Source organism: Empidonax traillii, unplaced genomic scaffold, assembly GCF_003031625.1.
Source record: "Empidonax traillii isolate 1590-97213 ecotype Southwest subspecies unplaced genomic scaffold, ASM303162v1 scaffold284:size1552100, whole genome shotgun sequence".
Lineage (NCBI taxonomy): Eukaryota > Metazoa > Chordata > Aves > Passeriformes > Tyrannidae > Empidonax > Empidonax traillii.
In genome coordinates, this window is record NW_020955477.1 from 282,841 (window position 1) to 306,510 (window position 23,670).

A 23,670-nucleotide genomic window follows, 5' to 3' on the forward strand; every position below is an offset into this window, starting at 1 on the left:
GCAGGAGGGTGCAGAGCTTTGCAAAGGGGTGCGGGAAGATGCAGGAGGAAGGTGCAGGAGGGTGCAGGACCAAGATGCAGGAGGGCGGCTCCAGAAGGATGCGGGAGGGCGCAGCAGCCCGTCCCTGAGCAGCCGGCGGGGCCGTGCCGTGCCGGGCAGGGCGGCAGGGGCGGTGCGGAGCCCGGCCCGGCCCCGCTGCGGGGGAGGGCCCGCCCGGGCCGGCCCGCCCTGCCCGGCTCTCCGGCGGCGCCGATGGGGCTGCGGGCCTGGCTGCGATCGCTCGGCGGCTGCTGCGGCTGCTGCGGCGGGGAGGCGGCACCGCCCGAGAAGGAGCCCCTGCTGAGGTGAGACCCCCGGCCCGGCCCCGCGGGGTGGGGGGATGCGCCCACCCCAGTCCCCCGGTCCCCAGCCTGCCGTGAGCCCCTCTGTGCCCAGACTCGCTCCCAGCGCTGTCACTGGGGCTGGGCATCCCCTGCCGGAGCGCTCAGGGCTCCGGAGGGATCTTCCCCTGGCGGGAACGAGCAGCTTCCCGTGCCCTTTCCGCCTGGGTTGGCTGTCACAGGGGCTGGGTTGCTCCTACCAGCCCACGGCGCGATACCCACTGGGATGCTGAGGCACCGGCGAGGGGGGTTGTACGGGGAAGGTTTAGGGAGTGAATCGAGAGCAGCATCTCTTCGGTGTTCCCCCCGTGATGCTCGTCCACAGGGACGGTCCAGCGCTTGTGTTTCCATGGTGGGATTTCAACAGAGAAGGATGAGACACTGAACAAAAAGGCATCAGGTCTCACCGTTAGGCAGCTCTATGCTTTGCAAAGCTCAGTTCCCGTGTCGGGATCGTAGAATCACAGAATGGTTTGGGTTGGAAGGGACCTTGAAAATCTTCTTGTTCCATCCCTGTGCCACCTCCCACTAGACCAGGTCGCTCCAAGCCCCGTCCAACCTGGCCTTGGACACTCCCAGGGATGGGGCAGCCACAGCTTCTCCGGGCAACCTGTGCCAGGGCCTCCCCACCCTCACAGAGAGCAGTTTCTTCTAAGCATCTGATCTAAATCTCTCTTCTTTTAGTTTAAAACCGTTCCCCCTTGTCCTATCACTATCTACCCCTGTAAACCGTTGCTCTGCCTCATTTTTACAAGCCCCCTTTAAGAAGTGGAAGGGGCTCCAAAGTCTCCCTGGGGCTTTCTCTTCTCCAGGCTGAACAATCCCAGCTCTCAGCCTGTCTCCATCCAGGGATGCCGGAGAGGAGATGAGGGCGCAGAGCCGGGGCCGGCTGTATGTGCGAGCTGCCCGTGCTGATCTCCAGGGAGCAGATCTTTCTCTCCCGCTGTCGGTCGCATCTGCTTTGTGCGCAGAGCCGCGAGGCTTGGGGGGTTGTACGGAAAGATAAAGCCCTGAGCCGTGGAGAAGAGCCGTGAGCTGTGGAAGAGCGTGAGGAGAGTTCGCATGTCGCAACACACCCATGCAGTAGGTTTTTGTGGCACCTCTCCCTCCTTCCCCAGCTCCCAGCCACGGTCTCAGCACCACCAGTGCGTATCCCAGCCCTGGGAGGGGGCAGGGACCGTGCCCTCCCTGCGTCATCGGCACGACAGAGGCATTTCTAGGGGAGTGTGAGATGCTCCCGGTGTGCCCTACATAGGTGCCAGGTAACAGAAGAGCTGGTGGCAGGGCTTGAAACGTCCTGATTTTGCGCTGTTAAAGCAGTTACCTAAATAATAACCAGATAATCCTGACCATGAGGTCTCCAGCCCAGGAAATCGGCATTAACCTACCGGGAGCTGAGCACACGTGTGAAGAAGCTCCTTCCTGTGGCCACAGTGCCTGCCCCTCACCTGGCTCCTTTCTTTAGTAACACGCCTTCCTCTGGCGATCCAATTAATGCTGGCTATAAGTAGGAAAGCCTCTATAAATTCTGGGAATTCTAAAGGCACCTGCTCTGTACAAGTGTGCCAGCAAAATTAATCTAACAGCCTAATCACTGGCTTGTCCCTCCTCGGGAGGCTTTTGGGTTTTATTTCATAGCAGGGATCTTGCTTCCTGGCTCTGTTTTTATTTTCACTGCAACTTTGTTTAAAATGAATGGCTTGCTCGAGATTTCCAATCCTTTAGCTGAGTTTTAGGTTTTGGGACCTGGTGTTGCTGGTGTTGCAAAGCATCCAGCCTGCCTGGCTGTCTCTCGATGTGCAGCGATGGGGTCTGGCTTGGATGGTGCACTCAGGATGAAAATAAACTAAATATTTGGGCTCTGAATTCCAAAACAAATTGGATGTGGACTGAAGGTCCCCTGGAGAAGAAATAGGAGAAGAAATCGGAAAAATCTGACAAAGCATTAGTGCTCACCATTTTCTGGATAAAATCCAGAGCGTGAAATGGTCCTTGTGGTCCCACAGAGGTTCCTGTAACCTGCAAAGCAGCTGCCGTTCACGTGGTCCTTTCTTCTCCTCTCATTTCTTCCTTTTCGATGTTGGAAGAGCTATTGGCAGAGCTCTCCATGCCTGTATGGATTTGCTGACTCCTGGGCTCTGCCTGCATTCCTTACAGGCTGCTGGATGCTCCATGCTGTGATTTGGAAATCGAGATGCGCTGGGAAGCTGTGAGGGAGGGAGTGGCTTGGAAAAGCTCAGGTGTGGGAGTGCTATTGCCAAATACTCGTGCTTTAAGCAATTCATATGTTAAGAGTATTGGTAAATCCCTGAGTGGGAAGAAGCCTGTTGAAGGCAGGATGGGGCTGAACTCATGCTGATGGCACAACTGGCTCCTGAGTGATCCCTTCTGGGCTGGGATCCTGTCTGCTCCACAACTGAGGAGCGGTTTGAGCGAAGCCGTGCTGGCTCCGGTGAGGGAACGGCTGAGTCGTGCCATCCACACCCTCCAAGTTACCTTTGTTTGCCTGTCTTTAATGAGAGATTATAAGAGATTATCTTTTCCCTTATTACCTGTTGCTCAGGTTTTCGGTTTGTTGAAAGTCTAATTAACCTTCCTGCTTCAGGAATGCTGGTGGGAATTATTTTTTTTACTATTTCACCTGTGTGCTGGAACTCCTCTTAGCATCTTTTTATGGCTTGGCGCCACAGCGCTCACAGAGTTATCTGAGGTTTCATTGGATGGATTCCTTGCAAAAGCAATGGGATTTGGGTAGCACACAAAATAAACAGTGGGTTGTTCTAACAAGAAGTGAGCAGAGATTGCCACAGGGTGGCTGAGGAGACTGTTGGGTAAGGCCAAAAATAGTTCTCCACTTGTATTGTCCTGCTCAAGTGCCTGGACATCCTAATTAGACACTTATTGCAAATCTCCTGCTAAAAGTTCTCCTGGTAGAAGTTAGTGCCCCTATTAAAAAAATGCGCATTCCAATAGCAATATAAATCCATAACACACAGAACTGCTCCCCGTGCAGAGAAAAGCTCCCTGCCTTCCCAAGGAACAGCCTTCCCATGTGGCACCCCTGGAGAGAATCCAGTTCCACCTATGTTCAAGCAGGGTCAGCTGGAGCAGGTTCATCATCACAGAGTGATTTGGGTTGGGAGGGATCTTAAAGAGCATCCAGTTCAAACCCCCTGCCACAGGCACGGATGCCACCCACAAGGTAGGAAGGCAGGAAGCTGTGGGAGCAATTGGAAGATGCCACCTGTCATCCTAGAAGATGGATGCTCCCAGTTCTTCCAGCCTAGCTGCTCAAATAATATCCAGTGTCTTTAGCAAATTCATGTGTCTCATGTCTCTCACGGCAGCACTGCCTGGTATGAACTGTGGTTTGTGTGCTCAGGATGTTTGCTAAGGGAAAAAACTCACCTGCCTTCCTATTCCCCACCGCTCTTCCTCCTCCCCTCTCCCAGGCAGGACTGTGGGCTGTGGGAAGGGGCTGCCACAGCAGTGGGCACTTTTCCCTGGGAGAGTAAAAGGAGGCAGTGTGGTGCTAAAATGCCGCCTGGCCTCTGCCCCTCTCTGCAGCAACAACAACCCCTACGCGTCCTTCGGAGCCACGCTGGCGCGGGATGAGGAGCAGAACCTGTGGAGCACCCCCCACGACGTGACCCACACGGAGGCGGACGACGACCGGGTGCTGTACAACATGATCGTGGTCAGAAACCAGCTGGACAAGGACTCGGAGGTGAGGCAGCGCCGCTCCGAGCGCTCGGTCTCACCGTGGACCAGCCTCGGAGCTTCCATCACACCCTTTGGGCTCGGAGCCTCCACCACGCCCTTTGGCAGTGCCTCTGTTTAAGCACCCATTAATCACAGAACCACAGAACAGTTTGGGCTGGAAGGGACCTTAAAGCCCATCTCATTCCACCCCCTGCCATGGGCAGTGACACCTCCCATTAGACCAGGTCGTTCCAAGCCCTGTCCAACTTGGCCTTGAACACTTCCAGGGATGGGGCAGCCACAGCTTCTCTGGGCAACCTGTGCCAGGGCCTCACCACCCTCACAGGGAGGAATGTCTTGCTAATACCTAATCTAAACCTACTTTATTTTGTTTGAATCCATTCCCCCTTGTCCTGTCAGTCCAGGCTCTTGTACATAGTCTCTCTCCATCCTTTCTGTGGGCTCCCTTCAGGTACTGGGAGACCACAATTAGGCCACCCCAGAGCCTTCTCTCCTCTAGACTGAACAATCCCAATTCTCTCAGCCTTTCCTCATAGCAGAGCTGCTCCATCCCTCTGATCAACTTGGTGGCCTCCTCTGGACTCGTTCCAACAGGTCAATGTCCCTCCTTCAATTAAGCTGCTGGAAAGACCCTAAAGTCCCCCAGCATGGGTCATGTAGGTATCAGGTCCTCCCATCTGTTCCACTGCCCTCCAGATTTTACCCTGGTGTGGATGGATCTGTGGCCTTCTCACCCCTGGGAAGCTCAGGGTTGTCTCTAGCAGCTGAGCCAGGAAGAGCCACCCAGGAAGGGCTGTGATGCTTTTCTCACCTCCATGGTACCCTTAGGTTCATCTCCCTCAGTTCTGAGAATCTCTGTGTTCTCCTTGTCTGGGATACTTTCAGTGCCCTCCCAGGGCATTATCCCACTGAGCATATATTGCCTCCGGAATCTTTTGTCCCCCCTTCACTGGATATCTATTTCTGTACATCTTTGACCAGCCAAAGCCAAGGGTTATATGCCTTCCATGGAGGAGTAAGGAAACACAGCAGCTGACACTTGAAAACCAAGGAAGTCTGAAGGCCAGTGGTAGGCTGGCTACATCCAGGGATGTGGGAAAGGACACAAGGTAGGCTTGAGATGGAGATCAAGGACAAATGGACTTCTTGGGGAAGGAAACTGGGAGGAGGAATAGAAGAGACAAAAAGATAGTGGCAGGGAATGGCAAGAACACGAGGAAGGTGTTGTACAGTGGACAGGAAGCATTTGTTTCACACGTCTCAGGAAGCAGGGAGGATTCCCAGGCATTCACTGTCACTAAAACATGCACAGGAATGATGCCCTACAAGGACCTCAACCCCCCCCCACACCAAAAGTGCTCTGGAAGTGACCCCCAGCCCAATTTCCTGGTTTCCCAGGCTGCTTGTTTTGTCCGCTATCCCCCTAGTTTGTCCTTTCCCTGGCCAGGCTGGCGTTATCCCTGCCTGCAGTGGCATTTGCCCGGCAGTGGCAGTGCCCGCAGCTGAGCTGTCGCTCCGGCGCCGTGTCAAGTCCAATCCTCCTCCAGTGGGTTGTGCGGCAATTATCGGGAAGCAGGGAACTGGCACAGGGAAAAATCATCGCTGTTACATAAAGGCTGTTTTGCAGCCCTGATTTCCTTCGCTAAGGCCCTTCAGCTCAAAGGAGATTTCAGTGGCCTGATTAGGAGCGGGCTGTGGTGAACAGTGACACGTTTTTCCCTTCTCTGCTCTGACTCCAGGATGTTTGCAGGAAAGCCTGAAGGCTTCACATTTAATTTCATCACGATCCCACTTAATCCAAGAGACTCCTCCTCCTGGGATAGTCCCCTTGAACCAAAAGCTAGTTCATCTTTCACAGGAAGCTTTAGACTCCAGAGAGATCAAAATTACAGTTTTTAAAAGTTAAATGAGATAATGCAATCCCTGTATGCAGTTGGCCAGAATCCCCACTCAAACAGCTTTTCAGCTTGATTTAGGTCTCATGATGAGGCAGGCCTCCTAAAAACTATTATTATCTATAAAAGAGTGCCAAAAAGTATAAAAGTGGCCAGACTGCTAAAAAGCTGTCTCCTTGGGCATGTGTGTCAGCCTTCTTCTGGGTGCAGCGGAGACCATCAGTTAAGGGTGAGCAGGAGATTGCTCCTGCCTGTCCTAAATCCAACTCTTTCTCCCCATCTTCGGTGTAGCCATAGGGTTTTCAGTGGCGCTGACCATCCAGTGAGAAATGAAAGCCCAAAACACACGGGGCTTCCTCTGCACAACAAATGTAGAATCACATCCCCTGTACTTTCACGCAGTGCAATGAATAAAGCGCCTGAGGAGTGCAACATCAGGTCACCTTTGAGGAAAGCCAACGCATGATCCACTCAATTGGAGTTATGGCACCGTGCCCTTTGCAGCTCGGGGTTGCTGCTGCTCTGCTGCTTCCTTTTACATCTGGGGAAACTGAGGCACCACCCAGAAGCCCAGCAAGCTAAAGCAGACTCCAGCTGCAGCTCTTTCTGGGTGGCAGGACAGGGAGGGACTTGGCTGGCAAAGCCAACATTCCTGTGTTCGGCCCCGGGTGCCAAAATCTCTCCTTACTCCAGCAGGCATTTTAAAACTAGGCCAGATTGCAGTGCCCTCCCCTCCTAATGAGACTTCAGCCCCGAGAGAGAAAAAAAGTCTAATTGCAGAACAGCTCTGGGCTGCAAAAGCCATAATCTGCTTTGGGGGCTGCTCTGTTCCCAAGGTCCCCAGGGAGAGTGCATGGATGCTGCAGGACAGGGGATGGAGGAACCATTTCTTTGTGCAGTGCACAAGTGTTACGAAACCATAGGTCCTTTTTTTCCTGTGGTTATAACTGACTGAAAGGAGAACTACTCTCTGTATTTCTGCTTTTTCATTTAGCAGAGAAATTTTTGGTGTGCAGTGCACTCACCGTATGCTTTGCCATTCCCCACCTTTATCTCAGGGATTTCTTAGCGCAGGACTTTGGAAGGATCCCAAAGAACAGGTTGCTCTACACTGTGTGTGCTTTATCTGCATGGCACCACCTTGGCAGCACTTGTGTTCTCCCTTGGGATCAGTTCCTTGCCCCCACCGTGGGGCTGGACCCACACTCCATCTGTGTGGAGCCATTTCTTCCCCCTGCCCCTTTTGACAGCCCTGCTCTGAGAAATTTTGGCAGCTCCAGCCCAAACTCAGTGAGACTTTGGAGATCAGAGCTATCATCAAAGCTTTTGAAGGCTGGGGTCAGTGTTTCAAATTTGGGAATTTATTTTTTTTTTCCTCCTCCTGCTCTGCAGCATTGTTGAACCTGTTGGGGTATAAGGTAAATCCTAAATCTGGAGGTGAAGTGAGCAGCAAGAGCTGCACTGGGGTCGTTGCTGGGCTTATGTGTGTGATGTGGCTGACAGGTCTCTCCCTGAGGGCCAGTTTGTGGTGGTCCTGGTGCCTCCACGGCCTCTGGTGGAGTGTGTGGAGTTACTGGGGCAGAGAGGCTTCAGAAAAGGAGCCACGGTCAGAACAGCTGTGCCACAGCCCTGCGAGCAGAAGCAAAAGGTGGGATCTTGCATTATGACTGAGGAAAAAACCCCTTTTCTTATGGCTTGCTGTAAATGCAGTGTTTCTCTCTTCTTTTGGCTCATTCCCTTGGGAAAGGTGGGATCATAAACCCCACCAGCAAAGGCAGTTCCTCAGCCTGTATCCCTGCCAGGGGCCTGGCTAGCAGAGCGACACTGGCATGATCCTCCTGAAAAGCCCATTAATGAGCTGACAAGGCCTATTTTTCTTCTTCCTCCTGCTCTCTGACAGGATTATTCTTTTTTAAACAGGTTGCAGAGAAGGTCAGTATTGTGACAAGCTGTTGCTGGGGCATAGAGAGGTGATGGGATTTATCCAGGGCCAGGGATGATGGTTGGGGAGCCCAGAACCGACCCTCCTGATGCCTGCATGCCTCTCTTAAAATGAATCCAATTTAAGCTTATGCTAAGCTGAGATGTCGGTCGATAGATCTGTAGTTTGTATTTGCTCAGCTATTTCCAGTGGAGCCCCAGCAGGAGCATCCCTGGAGGTGGTGTGCTACCTGCCTGGACTAGTATTTTGCAATCTTTCTCTGGTAACTCTGTTTTGACCTCATTTCCAAAATAACTCTTGAACAGAACCTCAAGGGAATAAAGGGAATGGCTTAGGTCGAGGATTGCTTTGGCAACATGAAGAAAGCGCCCTCCTAATTAGTGAATTTTCATATGATCAGGGATGAGAAGCTGGACAGTCCTGCCTGTTCTCTTGGCACATCTTTTTCCAGGGCTCTGAGTTATGTACCAGCCTGGCTCATTTCATGCCATTTGGCATTTGCAGATTTTAGTGTTTCACACTAGAGAGTCTGGGGAAATTTTCCAGGTAAACATTTGAAGGGCTGAGCACTTAGGGAAGAGAGGCAGTGGGGTTTCCCTGCTGCTCCTGGGATATTCTTGACTCATGCACGCAGGGATTTCTCAAGCCCCCGCTGGTATGTGTTGCACCCAGCTCTGTGGGTTTAAAAGGGCAAAACTGGTTGCAAAAAAACAGGGCTGGGAACTGCAACCTGCCTTGGTCTCCCGTGGTTAATTCAGATTTTGGCAAAAGGGTGGTTTTCTTAAAGGGCTGCTTTTGAATGCATCGCTGTCCCAGACCCAGAGAAACACCAGGAGGTTTGGTGCAGACCAGTGTCCTGCTCTGCTCTCCTAAGAAGCCTCCTCACCACTCCAGAAATTACGCTTCCCAAGGAGCTGTGGGAGAGGAGTTTGGTGTGGAGCCCCAGCCTGCCCTGTGGTGCTGAGCAGCCTCAGCCTCGTGATGCCGCCTGGCCCCTCCAAAACGCTCCCTCCACGATCACGTCCTGGTGACTCACGGGATGTGTGTGGGGAACACCCTCCACAAAGCCTCTGATGTTGCCCATGCCTATGCACGGGTGGGACAAGCTCTGCTCTTCCTCTGCTGTGTAGTTCAAGAGAGATGCTTTTTAGGATAATTTTTGGGAAGGAATGATGCTCTTAAGTTTATTTCCTTGTTAAAGCCACACAAAGGTCAGCCCACAGCAGTCAGGGTGTCTCTGCTACAAGGAACTGCCTGGGAACACCCAGTGATTTCTGAGCCTGAAGGAGGGCAGGGCACGAGTCCCTCTGTGAGCTCAACCCAACCTCATCCTGATTATCTCTGCTTCTCTGGCTGCCTCTCCACGACTGGCACCATGTGCAGCATCCTCCTCCCAGCTTTTTCTATAGAAATACAAATACATTCAGCTCCACGCTCAGGGAAAAGAAATCCCACTGGAACAAGGGGTCCCTCCCAGGCACCACCATTAAGCATCGTTTTCTGTACTGAAGCTGCTCCTTTGCACACTCCCCAAATTCTTCATCAACAGGACACTGCTAGAGCCCCCCTGGGACTGAATATGCTCCGTATCCACTTCCATAACACAACGCCGTGACTGCGGCGTACAAGAAAGCCATAACCTAGATTCCCTTCAAACAAAAATAGACAAGGGAAAACACACTGCAGTTAATCCAGAGAAAATCAGGAGCAGCTTCCCTGCATGCTAAGCACTGCTGCCATGCACAGCGAGGAGCCTGGCTCGCTACCGTGGGGTTAAATCCCTGCAGCCCCGAAAGCTGCTGCCAATAGGCTGCGTTCTGGGGAGAGGAGCATCTCTCCCACCTCCCCCCCCAGCTCACTAATTCCACAGTGTGAGCACGACCGGGATCACAGTGGCTGTCTGGATCGATTGTCTGCGTTAAAGCTCTTGTTTATCTCCGTGGGAGGGCAGAGACACGCAGCTTATTTCCCCACCAGCCTGCCCAGACTGGCTCGCTCTCCTTTCTGCTGGTACCGAGGGGGTCATGGAGGGCTGAGACGTTTCCAAGGAATCCCTGCCAGCAGGGACCAAGGCATCATGCAGCTTTTTAGTCCCCTTCTAAAATCTTCCAAGTTTTCAATAATCTTCCCACAAAGCTTTAACACAATAAACCCCCTCTTTTCTTTTCCACTGAGAGGAGCTCAGTTCCTCGCTACGAGCTGGGAGAGGAGAGTCTTGCCCCTGCCTCATGTCCCTGGTGAAGAGCTGAGGAGCTGTCCTGGTGCCTTGTGCTGGCAGCCAGGTGCCCTCCTGTGCAAACAGGAATGCTTTCTTGATGTGCCACTGCAGCCCAGAGAGAAATGTGCCTCTGGCTCGTGGGGAGCAGCAGCACAAAGCTAAAGCTGAAGGGGATTTTGCTCTCTGGGAGCGAGTGGCTGCAGGCAGAGCTGGTTTCCCCTGCTCTCCTGACCTGAAGTCACCAGTGTCTTAACCCCGCTGGCTGCTTTTTCCAAAGTGTAATCTCCAAGGACTTCCTGCAGCGGTGGCTGATCAGCAGGAAAACAGGCTTGGTTTTTAATTTGCTGCAGTCGTGGCGTGTCAGGAAAAAAAACACTAAGGAATCTCCAACTCTTTATGGAATCGAGTCAACAATTTGAGGCGCCAGGTATCAGAAAACAGTGGGATTTCTAACACACAGCTGACCTCTGTGGAAATTGTTTATCCGCTCTGAACCCAGCGTGTTGTGTAGGAAAATCTCAGGGTGGCGGCACAGATTAACACCTGTTTATTCTACGAGAGTCCATCTAGGTAATCTGGTGCTGAGAAATGAGATTAATTAAGGTTGTTAGCACAAGGAAATTACCAGGGTGATGCTGTGACCCGCCGTGGGACTGCTTCTAAAAATGCACCCTTTGCAGAGTGTGCACTGATTAAACTCAGCTCTGAAAAGTGCTCCTGGTTTTCTTGCAGAATGCATGCATTTCCAAAGGAATGCTTGCTGATAGAATCATGGAATCATTTAGTTTGGAAAAGCCACCTAAGATCATCAAATCCAACCGTTAACCCAGCACTGCCAAGCCCACCACTAACCTTGTGCAGATGTGTTTAAATGTGCTGGTGTGACTTTAATAAATACCCTCAAACCCTTCCCTCTTGGACAGTGTTCATTAAGCTGGAGGTCCAGTGCAAGGATTTCAGCTGCCCAGTGAAGTGAGGCATTAACTGCAGCAACTGGCAGCCACTGAGGGTTATTATGTCAGATGACTAGCTCAGCCCTCAATCATCCACATGCACCTCTGTTCTCTTTAAAAAACGGTATCCCAGTATTTTAAAAAAGCCTATTTCCTTGTTCTCTAGTACTCTCAAACACCTGCCTACCCAGTTCAATGCCAAGCAGAGGGCTGAGCAGTTTGCAGAAGCCCCTGTGTGTGCGACCATCCTGAGAGAAGTAATTTTTTCCGAATTTCTACTTTCCCGTGGCTGCGAGAAAATGTGTTGTGCCGGATTAACTGCAAGAATATGAAAAAAAGGTGTTTCAATGGTTTACAGAAGGTATTTCTTAACACCTGACCACTTTTGTTGCCAGCAACACCTAAGCTGAATTCTGTCATTTCAGGGTGACTGGAAGCTGCTTTGAACAGAGATGTGGTGCCAAATATCAACCTACCTAAATATTCTATGCTGGTCAGTGTAATTTTTTTCCAGGGGCAACAAGAGCCTGGTTGTTGACCTTCATACCTCAGTGCCTACATTAACAGTGCAATTCTGGCCCCATTCCTAAAAGCTGAAATTCCTAAAAGCTGAAAAGCACCAGATTGAAATGACTGAGCATCTCTTTCTTATCCCTTTCCTTCGCAGGAATGGCAAAAGCTCAACTATGACATTTATACCTTACGGCAGACCCGAAAAGAAGTGAGGAGCAGGTGGAAACACATTTTGGAGGATTTAGGTAAGCTAGGGGACAAAAGGATGTCATTTCTGCAGTACCAAACAAGGGGTCCCACCGTGGTTGAGGACGGGAACGGCTCCACAAAATGAGGCTGGTAGAGGAGAAATGGAGGACAATAAAAGGAGGCTGGTGAGCAGTGCCATCAGATATCCCACATGACATCTGTGAGCCTGTGGGAGGCTCCCCATGGCTCAGGCAGGGCTGGGAGGAGACGGGGACACCGTGTCTGCAGGCACGTCAAAGAGCCCAAGAACCACGATCACCTTCCAAGGCCATAATAGATGCAGAGTCATCCATTCCATGCTTCCTTGTGGAAACTTCGCAGTGGGACTTCACCCTGGGTTCCTCTAAACAAGATAAGCAGGAAGGAATGAATATTCCTTTCAGATGGGAACGCAGATACATCTATTTTGCTTCCTTAGCCTATGGCAGCTGATCAGAGCTAAACCACTCACTTTGTTTGCTCCCAAGTGAGTTTGGAATATTCTTTCAGAAAATGGAATAGCTCCTACTCCTGCTGTATCCAAGCTCACGGGGAGCTTCCCCCAGTGGTCCTGTGGAGAAGGCAGTGGTGGTTGTGACAATGAGGTTTTCCCAAGTGCCTGGCACGCAGCATGTGACACCCAGGATGTGCCATGCAGGCACAGCAGCTGGTGACTTGCATCACGCCGTGGAGGTGGCTGGTGGCTGATGAGAGGAGGATGTGTGACTCTGTTCAAGGACATCATCCCTGGGAGCCAGAGATGGGTATCTCGGCCGCTCCCGCCCTACCTGCCGTTCTGGCATCTGTGTGGGAGGAACATTATAAATCCATAACCAGGCAGCAGGGTTCATCCTCACCCTGGTGCTCACATGGTCTGTACAGGCCAGACACGGGAGGGATCACTTGACACCCTTCCATCTGTCACTGCACGTTGACAAAGGCTCTCCCACATCTCCCTGATGTCTGCCACGGCTCTGGAGCTGTTTTGCAAAGGGTGGGGAAGCTCAAGGCCAGGGATCATTTGGGCATAGCAAAGCCAAACATGCAGCCAGATGTGGAACCTGCTATCTTTTGTTATCTAGGCCTCTGCTTTAATCATAAGACCACTGCAATTATCCCATAAGTGTTTTTATGTGAGACACATCACCACCAGCCCCCTGGAGGTGAACAAGGCGTTGGTGGCAGCCATTACATATAAAAATCCCTGCATTCATTCTCCTCCCCTTTCCTTCCCTGGATACCCTTCCTGTATTTGATGCTGATTTCTACAGGAACAATTAGCTGTGCATTGATTAGTGCCCCAGGTTTTACCACTGTTACCCAACAACAACATACAGGTGTAGTCACTGGGATACTCAGGAAGCCCCACCAGCCCCAAAAGCTCTGGCAGCATCAGGAACGTGGAAGAGCTGGATCAACACCCTAGGTGTGCATGTCCATGCGCTTTTTCTCAGGAAAACTAGCAACGAACTTGCTCTGAATGCTTTTGTGATTTTTTTGCTCCCCACCAGCAAGTTCATACCTGCCCCAAGTGCAGACACAGAGCCTGCCAGGGAGAAACATTAGTTTGTTTCAGCAAGTAGGGAATGCAGCCATCCAAGATAGAGGGGGAACAAGGAACCTTGCAAGGGCCTTGGGGGCTCAGGGATGACCCTGCTCACATGTTTGACTTGTTTCTGTAACACATCTCCATCCAGGTTTCCAGAAGGAAGCAGACTCCCTCTTGTCAGTGACCAAACTCAGCATCATCAGCGACTCTCAGAACATGAGCAAAGCCCGGGACATCTTGTTAAAGCTCTCGGAAGAGACAAACATCTTCCCGACCAGCTGGGAGCTTTCCGAGCGCTACCTCTTCGTGGTGGTGAGTACCCTGAGCATGCCTTTCCTCCCCACCATCCCCAGCTCTGCCAGTGGGCTCATGTGAAGGGAAGCAAGTAGGTGAAATGCACTAGAGGACACTCAGATAGTGTCATCTCAGATGGTGGCATCTGGGGTGATCTTGGCTGATGAGGCACTTGTAGCTTGGTGGTTCAGCTTCCTTGGAAATGTCAGTGTTGTAGCACCATGAATTTCACACCTGCCTGTAAGTTCCTTTAATCCTGTGCAACTGGATGCTCTTGCACGTTGTTAACAAAGTGGGAAAAGATTAGACCTAATGCCTTTTTTAACCTGAGAGGGTGGCTGGGCACTGAACAGGCTCCCCAGGGAAGTGGTCACAGCCCCAAGGCTGACAGAGCTCAGGAAGCGTTTGGATGCTCTCAGGCACATGGTGTGACTCTTGGGGGTGTCCCGTGCAGGCCTAAGGGTTGGACTCGATGATCCTTGTTGGTCCCTCGCAACTGAGCCTATTCTGTGACCCTGAGCAGGGATCTGCCTGAAACAGCCCACAGTGACCATAACCCCCCTTTCCCTTGGCAGGACCGGCTCATAGCCCTGGATGCCGCAGATGAGTTCTTCAAGATGGCCAGCACGGTGTACCCCAAGAGACCCGGCGGGGACAGAGCGGACGAGAGCCAGAAGGCCCCGCAGTGCATCTCCGTGGTGGTGCCCTGAGGGACGTGCCTGGCCGGTGTGAGACAGACAGCGGGACCGGGCCCCTCTGCCCAGGGGTCAGCACGAGCAGCGCCGCTCCCCGCTGTGCTGCGCAGGAGCGAGCGGGGCGGCGGGAGCCCAGCGCGGAGGGCAGCGAGCTGTGCCCCGCCGGGAGGGCACGGCCAGGCGGGTGCTGGCCCCCAGCTCCTCCCAAGCAGATGGGAACATGAACTGCTGTAGAGTAGCCCCCGGTAGGAGAGCAGTAGCCAAGTAGTGTATGCGATAGGCACGGGGGGAATCTGCCACGCAAGGCCTTGCTACCGTAACTGCAAAGGTTGGGACGCCTCTAGTTCTGAGCGCTGCGAGGAGATCCGCTTTCCCACCTTCCACTGGGACCTGCCACTGCCCCCTCCCTCCACCCCTCCAGCCAGGAGGACCAGTGAGAGAGGAAAAAATACCTCAGTCATCTGCAACTCTGCACCCTTCCTCACCCCCAGCCCATGGCAGTGCCCCCCAGGCAGGTCCCAGAGGATTTGGGAAAGAGGCAGGAGCAGCACGTAGCCAGGAGAGGAGTTAATGCCCAGCAGCAAAGCCTTGGAGCAGTGTCACAACTGGGTGCTATCCCCAGCCATCAGTGCTTTGGGGGCCTTTGTGTCAGGGTGCTCTGCCTGACATCTTACAAGAAGGTAGAGTTTAGGAAGGCGCCAAGGTCAGAGCTGCTGAGAATTTGGCTCCTGTAATATCCTCAGGTTAGCTGCCCAGCATCTCAATTAATTTCTGAAAGTTTTGGTCTTAATTGCCTGAAAAAGTCCCACCACAAAGCTGCATGTACTGTCAGTGTAAAAATCCTCATTACCAGCAGGGATGATATAATGAACATCCTTTATATCTTGGGGTTTTGTCTGATAACAAGCAATAAATTTTAAAACGCTGGATTTGGTAACTTAAAAACAAGTGGAAGTTCTTCATTGATTAACACACATGCTGCTAATTGACCAGTTGAAAATGCTGGTTACACAGGACCTCCCAAAGTAGCAAACCAGAGCTTTTATTTGTTTATACCTACAGTGCTCAAAAGATATAAATATATATTTATGAACTGTTTCTGTTTGTCAGTCTTTCTGGGGAACATTTTTGTCAACTCAGAACGCCAGTGAAAACTGAGTTTAATAAACAAAACGTTACAAAACCAGCCTTTCTTACTCTCTCTGTAACCCTACTCAGGTAGCAAATTTATCTTGACTGCTGATAGCAAAAGGGTTGGGGTATTTGCAGAGCCTCTGCAACCTGTTCTCCACACAATTTAAATTGCCTGTTGACTTAAAAGAGTCGGGTTGTTTGCCAGCCTAAGACCAAAGTCTTTGTAGGAGATGATGGGGATCAAATTTAATTTCAGTGGGATTTGGTATTTCCTACTGATTTCTTTTTTTTTTTTTTTTCCTAGCAGAAGTTCAGCTGCACTTTGGAAAACCTCCCATGTTTTTATAGAAAATAAACTTGGGTGCACAACAAATCCAGGGTCTGACTTGAACAAATTGTTGCAGAACTGAGCGGTCTGAGGAACACTGAGCCAAAGAACGTGATGCCACCCAAACTCAGCCCTTGGCATGGTATCACTTTACAATATTATGTGTTATTTAAAACCACCTGATGAGTTCCCAAATCCCAGGGGCAAGAGGAGAGATCCTGTTACTGAGCTGCTTGTTTTGGTGACCGAGGTTGACGCCACACAGCGCCTTTGCAGAGCCACCCCTCACTGTCACTTGTAGCTTTAAGAACGACTCTGATGTCAACAAAATACATTTTGTTGTAGCTTAATGGGACAAACTGCCCCAAAGGGACATTATACAGTATCTCTGAATGAGTTTAGCTACCGAAATACGAGTTCCTGAGCGCGGCCACAGGGAGGAGCAGGAATTCGCAGCAGCATCGGAGAGGAGCAGAGCAGCTTTCAGGGTGGAGCAACCAGGCTCAGGAACCTGAGCACCGGTTTGTGTACTGATCACAACAGGAACAGAAAAGGTCTGCCACTCCCAGCACTCAGAGAAAACTGGTTGTAGGGTATCCTGAAAATACTGCAAACCACCCTTTGGCTAAGTAGAAGGATGCAGAGCTACTGAAAATCTGCAACTTTGAAAGGCTGCAGAAGCCAGCAGAAATTGTTTCCATATGGGTCCCTGCTCAAGTTTGTCATTCTGTCCTTCTCAGGAGGAAATGCCTTGTGCTTCGTACACTTGGGGTAAGAGACCAATAAATCATATTTCAGTTAGCAAAGTGCTAAGAGAGTAATTTGCCTTGTCTAGATTACACAGAAATTACCAGGGAGATGCAGGACTTAAGCTTTTGTTTTGCTCAGAGTGGGCTGTGTCTCGAGGACCAGCAGGAGAGGACCCTCCCACCCAGGGACAGCACATGCTCACCACGAGGTTCAGACACTACCCAGTCACCCATTGGTACTGGGCTGCCAGTCAGAGGCTCCCTGGTGATGCTGCATCACCACCACAGTCCCAGCTCCTGGAATTCACTTCCCAACACAGTGATTATCTTTTTTTTAAGGTGAGGTTGGGTTTCTGGGCACCCCCAGAGGCCTCCTGAGACTCCCACATGAGCTCTGTCACACCTGGACACTTGCAGAGGTGTCTTGGGCATCCTGCAGGGCCCAGGTGCCCGGTTGCCCAGGGCAAACGCTGCCCACGCCCAGGGACTGTGCCAGCAGCCGCCTGGGAAGAGGCGGCTGTAGGAGAGCCCAGCGAACACCAGATGCCACTGTTCCCTCAGCCGTGCTCCAGCGTGCTGAGGCACAAGGCAGGGGAAATTTTCCCAACCTTTTCCTGCACGCATCGAGTCCCTCGAGCCTGCAAGAACTGGCTCTCTGTTAAAGGTTGGGGTTTAGACATTCAATAATTACTCTGCCACTTTCCAGAAGATAGTGGCGAGCCTGTCTCTCCTTCAAAGGTCCACAGGGCTGGGGCCAGGGCCTCTGCTCCTGCCTGGAAGTGCCACTGGTCTGAGGCTGGCTGCTGCAGGAATTAGCATGTTCGCTACAAACATTTATTTTTCTAAGGAGAGGGTGACTTTGGCACCCCTTTGGCACCTTTGGCATCCCTTCCGTTGCCAGGAAGGGAATAATACCAACGATTCTTTAAAATGAGCAATGTGAGAGGGTTTAAAGTACATCTTGGCTTTCAGATACCTTTTTTTTTCCTCACCTTGACATTGTATTTAACTAATAGTTAATTGCAAAAAAAAAGAAAGAAGAAAGGAACTTCTTTACCCAATCCATAAGCCATAGATGTGCTCCACTCGGTTTCCTTTCAGAGAATCCCACAATGGTTTGGGTGGGAAGGGACCTTAAAGCCCACCTTGTTCCAACCCCTTGCCATGGGCAGGGACACCTTCCACTATCCCAGGCTCCTCCAAGCCCTGTCCAACCTGGCCTTGAACACTTCCAGGGATGGGGCAGCCACAGCTCCTCTGGGCAACCTGTGCCAGGGCCTCCCCACCCTCACAGGGAAGGATTTCTTCTCAACATCCAATCTAAAGCAGACCTGTTTCAGTTTTCCTTAAGCCACAGACAAAGCAGACACAATTAGCACAATTCATGGGATAACCTGAAACACAAAACCCCTGGTATGAATCAGGGGAGCTTGTTTACAGTGAGAAATCCTGATTTATACTAACTCATGGTCTAAGCTTTGTCTCCCACCAGCACCCGTTTGGTTATTTTGCTGTTGAGCAAACCTGGAAAGACACTCATGCTTAAGAGTTGGCCAATACATTGGCTTAACAGTGCCTGAGCAAAGTGTTTCAGTCTCTTGGGTCATGGGCAGCAACACTGGAGAGTTCCCTTCCTCTAAATTAAAGCTACAAATTACATATAGTACAATCACCATCTGTAATAGAGACCAGCTAGGAAAAAAAATTCAATTTACAGGCTGTCTCGACTGTGCATGTGCACACATAGTTTCTCCTTTGTATTCCGAGTTTTCCTTGGACATACATCATGAATTTGGCAGGATGAAGGAAAAAAGGAAAAGAATCATGGTGGAAATTCAGCTGTGAGCTGTAAGACGGGCAGAAGGTGGCAGTGCAGGTGTTTGGTAAAGGCTGCAGCAGCAGCAGGAGAAGGAGATGGGATGCAGTGGCCTGGAAGGGGCCCGGCTCATCCATTTGACTAGTTATGGATGTAAATCACACCTTAAGTTCTGATAAATAATGAGAATGGACACGGGAAAGAAAACTGTCATCTTTTAAATTTCAGCTATAGGAAAAATTACCATTTCAAACTGCTCAGTTTCAATCATTTCTAATGTCAGAAATTCCAACACTTACATACTCTTCCTGGAGGGAAAGCATGTACTTTTCTAATCTAATGAGGATCAGTAATGTTGAGTGACTTTCCACAGAATTGCTCTCCAAAAGCCTTCCTTTGAAGGCAAGCAGCCATTTTTGCATGGGGAGTCCTTGTTAAGCAAGTTATGGATTATCAAAAACATTTCTTTGCCTTACAAATGACAGACCTTGCGGACACATCCATAGGGAAGCTGTCCTTGCACAGGGGAGGCCACGGAGGAATCTCTTTCAAAAAAGGCGCTAAGACAGGACTTGGATGGCCAAAAGCTCGTCTGTTTTTGCCCCTCTTGTTTGGTCTAATGAAACGTGCCACCTCTCCCCACAAACCTCATCTTCACTCTTACAGAGAACAGTCATTTTTCAAAGGGATCATACATTTAGGTGACTGCTTTGTCTTACTCGGGTTAGGAAAGGGAGACACCATGGGCATCATTTGCAGGATCTCAGCAGCATTAAAATAGATTGAGGCAGCCAAGCAAAGAGCCAAAGAGGCAGAGCCACATGGCTGGATGGAGGCATCTGGTCCAGTGGAAAGTGTCCCTGCCCACGGCAGGGGGGTGGAACTGGATGGTTTTCGAGGTTTCTTCCACCCTGAACCATTCCATGGTATCAAAGCAAAGACAAGAGGGCAGCATTTGCAGATAGGGCAGATAGGCCCAGCCACCGCCCGAGGGCAGGAAAGAGTACTTGGGGTGTGGAGAAGGTTGTGTGGGGTGGGTGCAGCGTTGGTGCCAAACCCCACTGTGATGGTGTGTCACCTGGGCAGCACCGGCAGGGTGAAATGTGCTCGTACATGCCCAAATAACCGCCCCTAAAATCTCTGCCCGATGACAGCCACCAGCGGATCAGAAAGCAGAGATTTATGAAACCATGTGTTACCAGAAGTTTATCCTTCCCAGAGTGGCAGCTTTGTATCTGCTAAGCTGCTGGGATTCTTTCCACTGGCTTGAACTGGGTTTGAGTCAGACTTTGGAGACACAAACACCAGAGCAAGTCCAGACACCACTGGAGTCATAAACAAACCTTCTGCCAGCTGCCCATCTACTCCTCTTCTGCACCAAAGTCTCAAAAATAACAGCTATGGTTTCTGAGATGATTTTTTACAAACTATGAGAAGATCCACCTGTACTTGTCTGAAGGAAGAATATAAACCCCAAACCATTTCTCATGGCCAAGGGATCACAAGGAAAATCCAGTTTGGAGGAGAGCTCATGAGGTCCTCTCAGCCAACCTCCTCCTTGCTTGAAATAATCTCTCTCCTTCTGAAAATGGCATGAGCAACTTGCATGGAAAACATTGTTGGCATACTCAGTGTTTCACTCACCCAAAGGAAATATATTTCTCTTTTGTTTTAATTAAAAAAAGTGAAATAGAAGATTTGTGAAACTCATCTGGAAGGCAGGTTTGGAGTTAATTAATCCCTTCATGGAATATTCCTAATTCATGTGACCAGAGTTAGCTTTAAACTGTCACTCCCATTCTCCTTCAGGTGAAGGAGCTGGAGAGAGGAATGATGGCAGCCTGGAGCCATCCACCTGGCCTGGGACATGCCCTGTGGGGTGATCTGGTAGCAGGGATCCAGTGGCACCTGTGGAGTCAGCAGTTCTCCTTGAGCCATTTGGGGATGGAGGGGGAGGAAGGGAAGGGATGGTTGGTAAGAGGGATTTGGCCTAGGATTTGGGAATTCAGCTTCCGTTCCCAGACCTGCTCCATCTCCCTCTGCCCTTCAGGTTATCCAACAGCAGGACTGGGAGGTCGTGCCTACTAGAGCTGGTGGCAAAATGGTCTTCCTGTGCTGGAGGTACTGTCAAGGTCTTGACCTTTCTGCATCTGCCTTCAAGCAACACTTTGTAACTCTCAAATGTTCACAATGCTATTATCCAAAAGACTCTGCTATAACAATTTCAAGATGTTTTGCTTCGAATTTGGCTTTTTTTTTCCCCCTTATAATGCTCTCCAGCTTTTCAGTATAAGCCAAATAAAGCATTGTTTCTATCCAGAAAATAAAAGTTTCAAATTTAGATCACAGCAGTGCTAAACCAGTTGGGTTCTTTCTAAATTCAGGGGAATACCTACTCCGCCAAATAGTTTCAGTTCTGATAAATCAGCATTTCCAGGCAGAAAATCAGTTAGTTTAGTTTTAAGTCCCAACCCTGCCTAATAATTAACTCTTTGTGTGATCTGCTTGGGGACACACTAACGCAGTGTGCTACATGGCTGTCAGTAGCATCCCAATTATTTTTCAAGAGAAAACGACATTTCAAAACAAAAGGGAAGGGCATCTTTTCATCATTTTGACTTTGTTTAAATGAGATCACTAAGAGAGACCGTAGCTCTGCAAAGGCATGTGCAGGCATGCCTAGGAATTTGGCTTGCCTGCAGTTTATCTGCCCCAATTAAAGGCAGATGCAGCCTTTAACTTCCATGGACGTTTGCGAAGCGACAGATCTGCTAACACACAGCAACTGGTCCTGAACTAATCAGACACATTTGTACAGTGGTGTTTGGCTTCAGCTCGCCCAACTGCCTGAATATTCTCAGTTTTCCCTCCTACTCCTCGGACGAGATGCAGCACAGAAATTACCCAAGTTGGGGCAATCACGTAGTTTGCAGTTTATGTCACTTCTCCAAAGTCTGTAGCAAAAGAGGGGAATTACAGGATGCACAAAGTGGCTTGTGCTCCAATTCTGCTTTGCAGATGAGAAGGAGCTTCCCTGGAGTACATGCAAATTTGCTGGGAATGCTGGTAGAGGGTTCAGAAAGCTCAACTCAAGGTGCTTAAATACCCAAGGGACCGCAGTGGACCTGAACACTACCAAATACCTGCTGATGAGCACGTCAGAGGCTGGTGAAGCTGAAGTCAGGTCTTAAACTGTGACAATTACATTGCTGGTTTTCTCCTTTTTCAACCCACAACCTTTTTTTTTCCTTCCCTTTTATTATTCTTACTTCATGTTAAGCTTACCTTCACATGTTTCCTACCTTTGAGCCTTCCCCCTCCCGCCTCCCTATTTCCCTGTCTACAATATCGCAAACCTGCCGGTTTTAAACCCGCCCGTGAGGTGGTAGGGGCTCACTGGGAGCGGGACTGCACGACGTCAGTGATTGCCAGGCTTTTCCTATATTTAGGGCAAGATGTAACCATGCAGCCCGTGTGAGCTGACAGTCAGAAAAACCTGCAGCTATCCTGTGAAATACGTGGCACAGACTAACAACCAGCCTGCCACCCAGTCTCCCACCCATCACACTAAGCTGAAAGACTTGCTGGAGGCAGCAAAACTCTTCCCTTTTTTTAATGATTCACGCAAATACGGCCATTGACGCCAGGGGAGAGAGCTTGAGGCTTAAATCTAGGAAGGCTGGTAGTTTCTAGGTAAAAATAAACGCATTTCTCAACACTGGGGAAGGATCGTCTGGAGGGGGTGAGTGGTCTGCTCCACCCAGCTTTTCATTCCTGTGTTTGCAGCTTCTTTTTTTGAGATGCTGTTCTTCTTTTTTTTTTTCCATTTCTTTTACATTCGAGACTAATTGCAGTGGGTTAAAAGGTAGCCTTCAAGGAAGGGAAAACGAAGATGAGCAAGCTGGAGAGGGATGGCCACGATCCTAATGCCCTGAACATTTCAACATTGGGTTTTCCCTTGTTAAGCTACAACTCTGAGAACAAGTCCTGCAGGGCAATCCGCTCCCAATACACAAAAGGGACATGATACATCCATTTAATCTTTCCATCTTGCATGGAAAGGGGGTTTTACATGCGGGGAATGGATAGTTCTGGGTAAAGGAGAGGTCAGCATGGATGTCTAAGTTGTAAACACACCTGATTCAAGCAGTTTATCTTCTTGCTCTAAGTGCACCAAACACTATTTTTCACTTGGATTCCTTTCTCCAGCGCCTTCCTGGTTCAGTGGGGTGTCAGCCTGCTTCCCCCAGGCCAACAGAGCACAATCACTCATGGCAGGCACACCCTCAAGACGCTCCTGCAGCTCCAAAGGTCGGTGAGTGAGCAGCAGCAGGGTGGGAGGATACCCAAGCCTTCAAGTGTGACAGGGTTCCCAGAGCGCCATCTCACCTCATCCCATTCCTTCCTATCCTGCAGCGAAGACGGCCCTGGCTCAGGGCACAGCCCTCTCCCAGTGGCTTTGTCAAGCTCTCCTGGGTGAGATCAGCTTTCCTGCCGATGCACAAGCGGAAGAGTCCGTGCCCTGGGGTTCCTCTCATAAATCACTGCAGCTCTGCCGACTCCAGGTGTCTCAGACCCGGCCCCAAACACTGTGCTTGTGCAGTTTCTTCCGTCCCCAACTGTCTTGGGATGATTTGTGTCTTTTGAAGGTGCAGAACTGATTCCATGCCGAGGCAGGGCAGTGGCTCCCTCTGAGAGGCAGTGACCTGTTGCCTGGGTTGGTCCATGATATATGAGAGTGAGGAGCGAAGGGCATTTGCTCCCACCCTCGGATATAAGTCTCCAGTAAACGAGGGGACGGAAGCAAACACACATTTTCTTCGCTGTTACCTTTCCATGCTGAACTCACAGCACTCGTTACAGCTTTTTGTGAATGATCTTGCACCCCAGGAAAAGGCAGATGTGATGTTTTCACAGGCTGCACGTGCTTTTTGCTGGCTTTGCACTGCACAGGTCGGCCCCTTGCTCAGCTGGAGAACATCAGTGGGTGCAATCATTTCAGCTGAGGATTTTATTTAGTTTAAGACTTCTTTAGGACCACGAGCCTGCACTGAGAGGAAAGAAGGATTCCTTGGCAGACAGAGGGGGGCATTTAGGCAACATAGTCTGATGGGAGAGCTGAAAAAACCCACATTTGCCCACCCTGGAGCACAGCAGCCTCTCCATAAAAGATTTTGGGAAGAGGAGGAAGTAGCAGACAGTTGTCTCCTTCTACCCTTACAGGCGTTAGCCCCACCTGAGCTGACATTATTC

The 23,670-nt window shown here is 50.4% G+C and overlaps 1 protein-coding gene and 1 long non-coding RNA gene across 3 annotated transcripts in view; one reads left to right on the plus strand and one right to left on the minus strand.

Moving 5' to 3' along the window:
- LOC114060665 overlaps positions 1 to 23,670 on the minus strand; it is a 58,913-nt gene that overhangs the window by 1,132 nt on the left and 34,111 nt on the right. The window lies entirely within an intron of this gene.
- MREG (melanoregulin) lies at positions 242 to 15,568 on the plus strand. The gene is made up of 5 exons (XM_027890348.1): positions 242 to 344; positions 3,948 to 4,107; positions 11,779 to 11,869; positions 13,550 to 13,713; positions 14,271 to 15,568. The coding sequence occupies exons 1-5, from the start codon at positions 253 to 255 to the stop codon at positions 14,403 to 14,405; spliced, it is 642 nt and encodes a 213-aa protein (XP_027746149.1). The 5' UTR covers positions 242 to 252; the 3' UTR covers positions 14,406 to 15,568.